General features: G+C 45.9%; 1 protein-coding gene across 1 annotated transcript in view; it reads right to left on the bottom strand.

The window, feature by feature from the left end:
- Nucleotides 1–12,456, bottom strand: part of LOC125449642 (rho GTPase-activating protein 30-like) — a 60,826-nt gene that overhangs the window by 6,539 nt on the left and 41,831 nt on the right. Inside the window, exons 6-10 of the mRNA XM_048525493.2 lie at nucleotides 10,990–11,126; nucleotides 7,096–7,273; nucleotides 6,570–6,670; nucleotides 3,622–3,699; nucleotides 1,850–2,311 (exon numbers count right to left, since the gene is read on the bottom strand). Coding sequence (XP_048381450.2) covers nucleotides 1,850–2,311; nucleotides 3,622–3,699; nucleotides 6,570–6,670; nucleotides 7,096–7,273; nucleotides 10,990–11,126 — 956 coding nt within the window. The remainder of the gene's footprint in view (nucleotides 1–1,849; nucleotides 2,312–3,621; nucleotides 3,700–6,569; nucleotides 6,671–7,095; nucleotides 7,274–10,989; nucleotides 11,127–12,456) is intronic.

Raw genomic sequence — 12,456 nt, forward strand, 5'->3', positions numbered from 1 at the left:
CTAGAATTGAATACATGTTCCGAAAATGACCTCACCATTGTCCAGTACAGCTGCAATATGACTCCCAACTCCTATACTCAGTTCACTACCCAATAAAGGCCAGTGTACCAGACACCGCTTTCACCGCATTGTTCACCTGCACCTCCACTTCCAAGCAATTATGAATCTAGATTTCTTTGTTTGGCAACACACCCCAGAGCCCTACCGTTAGGTGTGTGAGTGCTGCCCTGATATGACCTCACAAAATGCAAGACCTCACATTTATTTAAACTGAACTCCATCTGCCACTTCTCGGCCCATCTATCAAGTTTAAATCCTCCCAAATGTATGAGCAAATCTTCCCACCTGGATATTGGCCCTTCCCAATTCAGGTGCAACCTATCCCCCTTATTAACAGGTCACTTCTGCCCCAGAAGAGATTCCAATGATCCAAAAATGCAAATCCCTGCACCCCCCAACACCAGCTCGCCAGCCATGCATTGATCTGCTCTATCCTATTCCTACTGTCACCAGCAGGTGGCACTGGGATTAGTCCAGACATTGCAACCCTCAAGAACCCATTTTTTTTTAAACCTCTTGCCTCATTTCCGATATTCTCTATTCAGAACCTTATCCTTTTCTCTTCCTAATCATTGGTACCAATGTGTACAACAACCTCCTACTGGCCAGTCTGCCCTTGAGACATCCTTGACCCTGACACCAGGGAGGCAGCACACCATTCTGCTGGCTGCAGAACTGTCTGTCTGTGCCTCTGACTGAGTCCCCTATCCCAATTGATTGCCTGGAACCTGATGTACCCCTCATTCTTATTACCTGAAAACAAAAAAATGCTGGAAATCACAGCGGGTCAAGCTGCTGTCAGAAATCTGGATGTCAGTACGACATTTCTTTGAGAATCCATCACCCCTACATTTTCCAAAACAGCACACTTGTTTGAGATGGAATTAGCCACAGGAGACTCCTGCCTGTCTCTGCTACCTTTTCTAGAGGTAACCCATCTGCTTGACTGAAACTGCATTTTTTCATTTTATGAAATTGCCATCCATCGCAATTCCTGGTTCCTGTAAGTTCCTCATTGCTTCTAAATGCCGCAGCATTTAACCCGTTTGATCCGATAGGATTCACAACCAAACACATAATCAACAGGAACATTGAAAGTCTCCTTAAGCTCCCATATCTGGCAGGAAGAGCTCATCACACTACTGAGGGCCATCACTGCACCTTAATCTGCAGACAGAGTAAATAGCATAGTCTTACTGCTCTACAATAACTTTAATACCTATGTTGTGTTACTTAAAAAGTTGAGACAGATTTCTCCACATCCTGTTATTCCATCTGTCTCTTCATCCATTTCTCTTGACCCATCTCTCCCTTCATCCATCTCTGTCTCCCCATCAATGTGTCTGTTTTCTGTCAGTACCCCTCTCTATCCATCTTTTCTCCCCTTCTCTCCATCTGTCTCTGTCTCTGAACTACCTCACTCTCTCTCCACCCCTCCCTCCATCTGTGTGACCATTTGTTTCTCTCTGTCTCTCTCCATCAATATCTCTCTTTCCATCCATGTCTGTCTTTGTATCCGTATTCTCCCTTTCTCTTTGCATCCATCTCTCTCTCTCTCTTTGTTCAACTGTGTCTCTCTCAGCCCATCTCCCAATGTTTATCTTTGTCAAATCTTGCACACTGTCTTTCTTACTCTCTTCCTCTCTCCTTTCTGCAGCTATTTCTACCCTATCTCCCTCCTTGTCTCCCTGTGTTTCTCTTCCCCCCCACCCCCCCACTGCATCAGTTTCTTTTTCTGTCTCTGTCACTCTCTTGGCTCACTTTCAGTCTGTATCCCTCTGTGTCTCACCGTGCCCTTCTGTTGCCTTCTGTTCGACCTGCACCACCTCTGCGACCAGTTCACGGGGAGCATCATCCTCATCCTCCTCCTCATCATCATTGTCCTCCTGTTCCTCAGCACTGCTCTGATCCTGCGAGTCTTCTGGTCCCCTGATGCTCCCGGCTCCCTGCTCTGTGGCTTTGAGCAGTGAGGACACATGTTCAGGGAGACTGACCGAGAATGGGCCTGAGATGTGCATTGCTGCCCGCTTTTCGGCCCTCTGCCTGGCTGCCTTGGCCGAGCGAGGAGAATCCAATCCTGTGCGCAGTACCGCTGCCTCCATGACACCCCGGTCAAGCAACAGCTCTGGGTCCAGGGAGGAAAAGGCTGGAGTGTGGCGGTCCGGGGAGGCAAAATGTATGGACCCAAAGCTGTCACGACGGTCACTGGGGCTGCGGTGGGACTGGTGGTCATCCAGCCCTGGAGAGTTACCTGCACAGGGAAGGGAAAGTAACAGTTACTGACGGGGTGGGGGAGAGAGAGGGGGGGAGGCCTGCAGAGTGAGGGAAGGTAACAGTTACTGACAGAGAGCTGCCTGCATGCGAGAGGGATGACAGTGATGGAGAAGGGGGAAGAGAGAGAGGGAGGCAGTCGTTACTGAGGGAGAGGTAGAGTGGGTGTAGGAGAGGATGGGAGAGAGGGAAAGCGACAATTTGATGGAGAGATGAAGAGATTGAGGGAAAGAAAGAGACTGATGGGGAGATAAAGCAAATCAGAGAAAAGAGAGGACAGAATAGAGGGAAGAGAAGACATTATGGAAGGGAGGCCAGGGAAGAGAGGATGAGGAGGAGATCTTGAAAGTGAAAGATTGGAGACTAAAATTTGCAAAGCTTTGCTGCATCTGTTATTTATGAGAACACACCCAGAGAACATGTAGTTTCAGTCTCATTAATTAAGGAGGTTTGTATTTCATTGCCAGCAATTCAGCACAGGGTGATTTTTGGAATGTATTGGATAGTCTTGTAAAGGTTGTGCTGATAACCATTGGAATTTGGAAGAATATGCAGTGATCTTATTCAACAAGATAAGCTTCGGAGTGGTCAGAATTAGTCAGATGCCAAAAGGATGTTGAGTTGATGAGTGGAGTGTAGAACGAGGCTGACACATTACAATAAGGCGTCTCCCATTTAAGATTGCTGGAGTTCTTTCCCTGAAAGTGGAGTGTTTGGAATTCTCTGCCCCAAAGAGCTCTGCAGGCTAGGACATTTAATATTTTCACGGTTGACTTGGACAGATATTTCATCAATAGAGAAGTCCTAGGTTATTTGGGGTTGTGGGCGGACTGGATAGTCCATCAGCCGTGATCTTGTTGAATGGTGGACCTGGCTGGAGGGGCTGAATGGCCTACTTCTGCTCCTATTTCTTCTGGAGGGAAAAATGGTGAGGAGGGGGAGACAGGAAGAAGAGAAAGTGAGGTGCATGAGATTAGTGAGGGAGATATGAAAGGGTAAGCTGAGAGAGAGGGAACAGTGCACAAGCAGGTCCTGGGAAGGAAATGGAGGAGGTGAAGTGGAGAAAAGGGCTAGACTGATAGTTGGAGGGGCAGAGAGGAGAAAGAACAGTGAAATTGATGGGATTGTGATAAAAAGGGATTCAGAGAGACTGCAAGGCAGCAAGAACATGAGGTAAAAGAGATGGAAACAAGAGCAATAAAAAGAGAAACAGGATTCAGCAACCAGAGAGAGATAGGTGACGTTGCTAGTTTAGGAAATGGGCCCCACCTTGGGCACAAAGAGACTCACCATCTTCAGTGAAAGGTACCGAGCTGAGGGAGTCCATACTCTTTGCAGGACGCAGATTCCTTGTGTCGCACTTTACATCTGAATAGTTACCAGTTGAATAAGGAGCGTGTTAGTGGGTTAGCTGAATACAGACAGGTACTAAAACGAGACCCATTCGCTCCCCACTGTACACAATCCCAATGAACCCAAACGCCTTTCTGCGACACACAATCTCTTGACTTTTCTAGCTCTCTTCCATCTTACCAATATTATCACTGTGGAAACCTTAGTTCCCTTACTTCCTTAGAATAATACAGCATGGAAACAGTTCCTTCGGACCAAACTAGTCTTGGCTGACCATGGTGCCCACTCAGCTAGTTCCAATTGCCTGCATTTGTTCCATATCCCTCTAAACCCTTCTCATCCATGTACCTATCCAAATGCTTTTTAAAAAAATGTTGCTATTGTACCTGCCTAAACCAATTTCTCTCGCAGCCCATTCCATGTAAGCACCGCTCTCTGTGTAAAGAAGTTGCCCCTCAGGTCCTCCTTAAATCTTTCTCCTCTCACCAGAAACCGATGCCTCCTGTTTTCAACACCCCATACCTGGGAAAAAGATTATATACATACATCCTATCTATGTCCCTCATGACTTTATACACCTCAATAAGCTCGCCCTGATTCTCCTATGTTCCAAGTCCTATCCTGGTCAACCTCTCCCAATAACTCCAGCCGACTGGTCCTGGCAACATCCTCACAAATCATCTTAGCACACTTTCTAGTTTAACTATGTATTTTCTGTAACAGGGTGACCAAAGCTGTACGCTGTACTCCAAGTGTAGCCTCACCAGTGACTGTAACATAAGTCCTAACTCTCATTCTCAGTGCCTTGACTGATGAAGGCTGGCATGCCAAAAACCTTCTTCATCACCCCATCTTCCTCTGATGCCACTTTCAATGAACTATGTGCTTGAACTCCTAGTTCCCTCTGTTCCACAACACTCCTCAGGACCTTACCATTCACTGTATAAGTCCTGCCTTGGTTTGACTTTCCAAAATGCAACACCGCACACTTACTTGTATTGAATTGTATTTGCCAATCATCAGCCCACTTCCCCATCTGATCAAGATCCCTCTGTAATTTTTGATAATCTTTGTTATCATCTGCAGACTTACTAATCAAGCCTTGTACATTGACATCCAGATCATTTATGTAAATAAATCCCAGCACTGACCCCTGTGGCACACCACTAGTCACAGGCCTCCCGTCTGAGAAATAATCTTCAACCATCACCCTGAGCTTCCTACCATCCAGCCAGTCTTGAATCCAATTAGCTGAATCTCATGGGACCAACTTTCATGACCATCCTGCCTTGTGGGATCTTACTAAAGTCCATATAGACAACATCTACTGCCCTACCCTCATCCATCCTCTTGGTTACCTCTTCAAAAACTCTAAAAGAATCTGTCAGACGTGACTTGCCACGCGCAAATCCATGCTGACTATCCCTAATCACACCTTGACTATCCAAACCAAAACTGAAAGAACTGTGGTCACTGTAAATCAGGAACAAAAACAAAGTTGCTGAAAAAGTTCAGCAGGTCTATCCAAATTGACTATCCAAATGTTGTTTGATCCTGTCCCTCCATATCTCTGCAATAACTCGCCTACTGCTGATGTCAGGCTGACTGGCCTGTAGTTTCCTGGCTTGTCGTTGCTGCATTTCTTAAACAATGGAAGAACATTAGCCTCATTCCAGAACTTCACCAGTGACTGAAGATGAAGCAAAAATCTCAGCAAGGGCCTCTGCAGTTTGTTCCTTTGCCTCCCACAACATCTGAGGAAGGACTTGATGAGGCCCAGGGACTTATCCACCTTAATGTGCTTTCAGGCTGCAAACACCTCCTGTCACATATTGTGTATTTAGTATTTCCTTAGTATCCGTGATTCTCAATCTCCCCCATCTCCTGTGGCTCCACACAAAGATGGCCATGCTGATCTTTAAGGGGACCTATTCTCTCCCTCGCTGCCCTTTTACTCTTAATATAGCTATAAAACCTCTTGGGATTACCTACAACCTTATCTGCCAGATCCGTCTCATACCCCGCTTTTGCTCTTCTGATTTCCCTCTTGGGTGTGTATCTAAACTTTTTATTGTCATCCTAGGGATTCACTCAAGCATGATATCTTAAACCTAATGTATGCCCTCTTTTCCTGACCACAATCTCAATATCCCTCGTTAGCCGGGGATCCTAAATCTGCCGGCTATTCCCTTCACCTAAACAGGGGGACACTGTCCCTGGACCCTTGATATCATAGTTTTAAAAGCCTCCCATTTGCCAGTTGTTCCTTTGCTTTGAAACAAACTCACCCAATCGACCTGTGCTAGATCCTGCCAAATGGCCCCAGCATTGGCCCTGCTCCAGTTTAGCATCTTAACCTGTGGACCTGTCCTGAATTTTCCCATAACTACGTCAAAACTAAGAGAATTATGGTCACTTGGCCCGAAAACCTCTCTGACTGACACTTCAGTCACTTACCCAACCTCATTTTCTAAGAGGAGATCCAGTGTTGCACAAGTAAGGCCATTGACATATTGATTTAGGAAACTTTCTTGGACACATTTGACAAATTCCGTCCCGTCCGGGCCTTTTACACTCTGGGTGGCCCAGTCAATACAGGGAAAATTAAAGTCACCAACCAATACTGCACTATTATTCCTACAGGGATCTGCACTTTCTCTACACATCTACTCCTCTAATACCTGCTGGCTATTTGGGGGTCTGTAATACAGTCCCAATGGAATGACCATCCCTCCTTGTGTCTAAGTTGTAACCATATGGCCTTATTTGATGACCTCTTAAGAATATACTCTCTAACCACTATTGTTATGTCCTCCCTTATCAAAAGGGCAAATCCCCCCTTCTTATTTGTACTTCTGTCAATCCCACTTGTTCTCCATACTGACCTCTCTCATCATTCCTGGAGGCTTTCCGTTTTGAATCTGTTCCAGATTTTCCAAGGTTGAAAATTGATTTCCATTTCTTCACCTTTAGTGATCCCTTCCTCCTAGTTATGAGGCAGGACAATAAACAATTATTCCAACATGAATTTACCAGACAATTCGATTGAAACTCACTCCCAGGTATCTGTTATTCTATATATAAACCACTCTGAACCCCTCAATTAGATTCCAGTCTGTAACTCTCTCCCAGGTATCTGCTATTCTGTGTATGACCCACCCTGAACCCCTCAATTAGATCCCAGTCTGTAACTCCCTCCCAGATATCTGTTAATCTTCACATAATCCACTCCGAACCCTTTGATTAGATTGCACTCTGTAAACCATTCCTCGAAAACTTGTTAGTATGCTGAGCTGAGGCATAAGCCTATCTCCACATCATGTTCTTTCAGACTGCCACTCCCTCTACCATGACCATGCCCTACTCCATCCTGATTGGCCCATCGCCTCTGCCATCCTCCTCAGTGGCTACCTGTTTTCTGGCAGCTCAATGATGGAGTGGTATGGCCGTATTGCAGGGGGTCCGTCTCCCATGTGCACGATGTGGGGAATCTGGGAGGCTAGGATCCGGTGTCCCGACTCCTCATTGACCAGATTTGGAGCGGAGGATGGAGAGGCAAGCGACTTACGTTTGTCATCAGAATGCACACCTTGAAGAGAGAGGGAACATAATGTGTGTGAGAGAGGAAATATATAACTGAGGGGAGCATGGAGAGAGCAAGAAAGAAATGGGGAGGTAGGATAGTGAGAAGAGTGGGATCAGGTTGGAATGAAAGAGAGAGGATGTGAGGGTTACATTGAGGGAAAGAATAGGGATGAACTTATTACATTTGTACAAGGTGCTGGTGAGACCACATAGATTCTTACAACATGAGGACAGACCCTTTGGTCCAACAAGTCCATCCTGACCATGTTCCCAAGCTAAACTAGTCCCACCTGCCTGCTCCTGGCCCGTATCCCTCCAAACCTTTCCTATTCATGAACGTATCCAAATATCTTTTAACCGTTGTAACTGTACATACATCCACCACTTCCTTTAGTAGTTTGTTCACACAGGAACCACACTTTTTTTTTAAAAAATTGTCCCTTATGTCCTTTTTAAATCACTCTCCTTTCAACTTAAAAAAATATGCCCCCTAGTTTTGATATCTTGCACCATGGGGAACCCTTGCTGTTCACCTTATCTATGCCCCTCATGATTTTATAAACTTCTATCAGGTCGCCCCTCAGCCTCTTATGCTCCAGTGAAAAAAGTCCCAGCCTATCCACCTGGAGTACTGTGAGCTGTCCTGGTCCCTTTATTGAGGAAAAGATATCATTTCATTGGAGGCTGTTCAGGCAAGTTTTATGAGGATGATCCCCAGTCTGGAGGGATTGTTTTCTGAGCAAAGGTTAAACAGGTTGGGACTCTACTGACAGGAGTTTAGAAGACTGAGAGGTGATCTCATTGACATGTATCGGATTCTTAAGGGGCTTGACAGGTTAAATGCTGAAAGGATGTTTCCTCATGGAAGGGTCTAGCGCTAGACAATGTAGTCTCAGAATAAAGGGGCACCAATTTAGGATCGAGATGAGGAAGAATTTCTTCTCTGAGAATTGTGGATCTTCGGAACTCCTTGCCCCGAGAGCTGTGGGGACAGAGCCCTTTTGTATATTTAAGGCTGAGGTATTCTTGATCAGTCTGGGAATCAAGGGTTACAGATAAAGGGCAGGAAAGCGAATGTGAAGAATATCAGATCAGCCATGGTCCTATTGTATAGTGCAGCAGGCTTGAGGGGCTAAATGTGGCTTGCTTCTCTTCCTATTTCTTATGGTCTCATACAGGCAGGGTGGGAAAAAAGGAGCAGACATGGACAGGACCGATTGGAAACAGAGAATGGACCATGAGAGGGTGAGAGAGAGGAAGAGATGGGGAGAAAGCAAGATACAATGAGGCACATGATTAAATAGAGATAAAAATGAAGAGAAGGAAGGGCAGGGAGATGGTAGAAAGGCGAGAGGGGGAGAATGTGAAGAGACTATTGAGAGGAAAATGGGAGGGAGAGAGGGAGTGAGAGAGGAAGGGAGAATATATGCACAGCCATGTATTTGACAGAAAGTAGGCCAGTCAGGGCTGCTCCCCCATTCAGTAAGACACAATTATTACATGTTTCCTCCATAACATTTCAGGCCTTCCCTAAAAATAATGTATCCACCTCTGCTGTAAAAATATTCAAGGACAACAACTCTACCAGCTTTTCAGGAAAAGAATTTGCAAAGCTTATGACCCTCCGAAAGGGAGAGGGAAAGGGAGACAGAAACTCCCCCCTCTTTGATTTAAATGGGTAAACCTCAAATTTTAAAACAGTGACCCCCTAGTTGCTGATTCCCTGATGAACTTCCCATAAGACCATAAGACAAAGGAGTGGAAGTGAGGCCATTCAGCCCATCGAGTCCACTCCACCATTTAATCATGGCTGAAAGGCATTTCAACACCACTTCCCTGCACTCTCCCCGTAGCCCTTGATTCCTTGTGAGATCAAGAATTTATCAATCTCCGCCTTGAAGACATTTAACATCCCAGCCTCCACTGTGCTCCATGGCAATGAATTCCACAGGCCCACCACTCTCTGGCTGAAGAAGTGTTTCCTCATTTCTATTTTAAATTTACCCCATCTAATTCTAAGGCTGTGCCCACGGGTCCTAGTCTCCCTGCCTAACGGAAACAACTTCCCAGTGTCCACCATTTCTAAGCCATACATTATCTTGTAAGTTTCTATCAGATCTCCCCTCAACCTTCTAGACTCAAATGAATACAATCCCAGGATCCTCAGCCGTTCATCTTACGCACCTGACCTGCCAAAACTCCTGATGATTGTGCAAGTTTCGAACAAACCCCCTCATACTCTTCGAAACTCCAGCAGGTACATGTCTAGCTGTACAACCTATAGTCATAAGGCAGTCTGCTCATTCCAGATGTAATTCTGATAAACCTTCTCTGAACTGTCTCCGAAATCATTGATATCCTTGCTGAAATAAGGTGACCGATACAGTATATCAGATATGGTCAAAACCAGAGCCGTAAAATTGAAGCATAATTTTACTACTTTTGCATTGAGCTCCGTTCAAAATAAGCAATATCATTCTGTTAGTTTCCTCTGTTGCTTGCTATATCTGCATTCTAACCTATTATGGTCCATGCACCCAGACACTAAGATCACTCTGCATCTCAGCGCTCTGCAACCCGTCACCAAAATGCACTTCTTTTTTATTTGGTTCTTTCTGATAAAATGGATGATTTCATACATTCCAATATCATATACCCGTGCCCACTCAGTTAACCCATTAATTAGAAAACCAAAAGAACTGCAGATGCTGTAAATCAGGAACAAAAGCAAAGTTGCTGGAAAAGCTCAGCAGGCCTGGCAGCATCTGTGGAGGAGAAAAAAGAGTTAACGTTTTGGTCCAGTGACCCTTCCTCAGAACTCAGGAGTTTTTGTAACCTATTAATATCTCCTTGTGCCCACTTCATAATATCCTTTCCTGCCCACCCTGTGTCCTCCACAAATTTAGCAACCCTTCATCCAAGCCATTAATATGGACTGTAACAAGTGATGGCCCCAGCACTGATCCTTGCCGAACACCACTCATTACATAATGCCAACCTGAGAAAGACCCAGTTACACCTACTCTCTGTTTTTGTTAAAAACCGAAAGAACTGCAGATGCTGTAAATCAGGAACAAAATCAAAGTTGCTGGAAAAGCTTAGCAGGTCTTGCAGCATCTGTGAAGGGAAAATCAAGTTAACGTTTTGGGTCCGGTGACCTTCCTCAAAACAACTGGTTTTGTTAGCCAGCCAACCTTCTAGCCATGCTAGTATGCGATCCCCTACATCATGAGCACTTATCTTCCAAAATAACCTGTAATGAAGCACTTTAACAAATGCATCCTGAAAATCTAATGTTTAGTATATTGACCAGCTCCCCCGCTCCACAGCACGTTACCCCCTCAAACAGCTCCAACAGATTAGCCAAATCTGTTTTCTCTTTCACAAAACCATGTTGACTCTGCCTGATGACTTTTTAAGGAGGGTAGAACAGAGAAGGGAGCGAAGGTGGGAAAGAGGAGAGCATGAGAGAGACATGAGAGGCAATAGGATGTTTCAAGAAATGGAAGGATTGGGGTTTAGGGATTGAGGAGGTGATGGGTCAGTGGATTGAGGGATTGGGGAGAAGCAGGGGGAATGGATTGAGAAGAAGGTTGGTCAGTGGATTGAGGGATTCAAGAGAAGGTGAATCTATGGATTGAGGGATTGGGTAGATGGTGTGTCGGTAGGGATTTAAGGACAGGCAGAGGGAGGGATGGATGGATTCTGTGGCATCATTACCAGGATCTGGAGTGAGGTTCTTGTGGTCAAATAGCTGCTCCACATGATTCAAGATGAACTCGACAACAATGGACTGGACGCGGACCTCCATGAATGCTGCTGTTCCATTAAATCCCGATGATTCAATCTCCTTGGACCTGGGGGGAGGGAGGTATTTGGTGAGGGGCAGAGGTATTGAAGAAACCAGAGATTAAACCAGCCTTTGACCCTCATCTCTTTCCTCTATGCCTCTGTTCTGCATCTTTTTCTGGCTGCACAGGCCAGGATCATAAGCAACAAGACTTTCTGGAGGCCATTCAGCCCTTCCAACCTGTTTGCAGCTGTATCATTACCTCAACAATTTCTTACCTAGTCTCAATTTTCGCTCTTCCCTTAGGCCACCCAAAAAATGTGGGATTAGAATATACACCACTGCAGCTGTCTCCTACCCCCATCCCCTCCAAAAGCCTGTCCAGACATTGAATGGGATCTTGCCGAGGGTATTTTGACATCAAGAAATCAATCTTTGAGGTGAGGCTTCTATTGGTAATCAGTCACCAATAGCAATTGGTGGGCCATAGTTGGCAATACCAGGAGTTAGCTGGGCCATTTTGGGCGGGGCGGGGGGGGGGGGGTTGTCCATGAAGTGCTATGTTTCTGAGGGTCTAGAGTCAGACCAAAATGCAAAGGCAGAATTCCAACTCCAGAGGACATCAGCAAATCAGATGGGCTTTTATGGAATTGGCTATTTTCATGATAATTGTGAGAAATGGGAGTTCTACATCTTTGTAGAATCCCTGCACAGTGTGAAAGCAGGGCATTCAGCTGATCGAGACCACACAAACCCTCCAAAGAGCATCCCCACCCCTCTACATTATCGTTGTTATCCTGCATTTCCCATGATTAATCCACCTAACCTGGGACACTACGGGACAATTTAGCACGGCTAATCCCACCCTAACCTGCACATCCCTGGGCACTATGGGACAATTTAGCACGGCTAATCCCACCCTAACCTGCACATCCCTGGGCACTATGGGACAATTTAGCACGGCCAATCCCACCCTAACCCACACATCCCTGGGCACTATGGGACAATTTAGCACGGCCAATCCCACCCTAACCCACACATCCCTGGACACTATGGGACAATTTAGCACGGCCAACCCACCCTAACCTGCACATCCCTGGGCACTATGGGACAATTTAGCACGGCCAATCCACCCTAACCCGCACATCCCTGGGCACTATGGGACAATTTAGCACGGCCAATCCACCCTAACCCTCACATCCCTGGACACTATGGGACAATTTAGCACGGCCAACCCACCCTAACCTGTACATCCCTGGGCACTATGGGACAATTTAGCACGGCCAATCCCACCCTAACCCACACATCCCTGGGCACTATGGGACAATTTAGCACGGCCCACCCACCCTAACGCGCACATCCCTGGGCTCTATGAGACAATTTAGCACGGCCAATCC

This window comes from Stegostoma tigrinum, chromosome 46 (genome assembly GCF_030684315.1).
Source record: "Stegostoma tigrinum isolate sSteTig4 chromosome 46, sSteTig4.hap1, whole genome shotgun sequence".
NCBI lineage: Eukaryota > Metazoa > Chordata > Chondrichthyes > Orectolobiformes > Stegostomatidae > Stegostoma > Stegostoma tigrinum.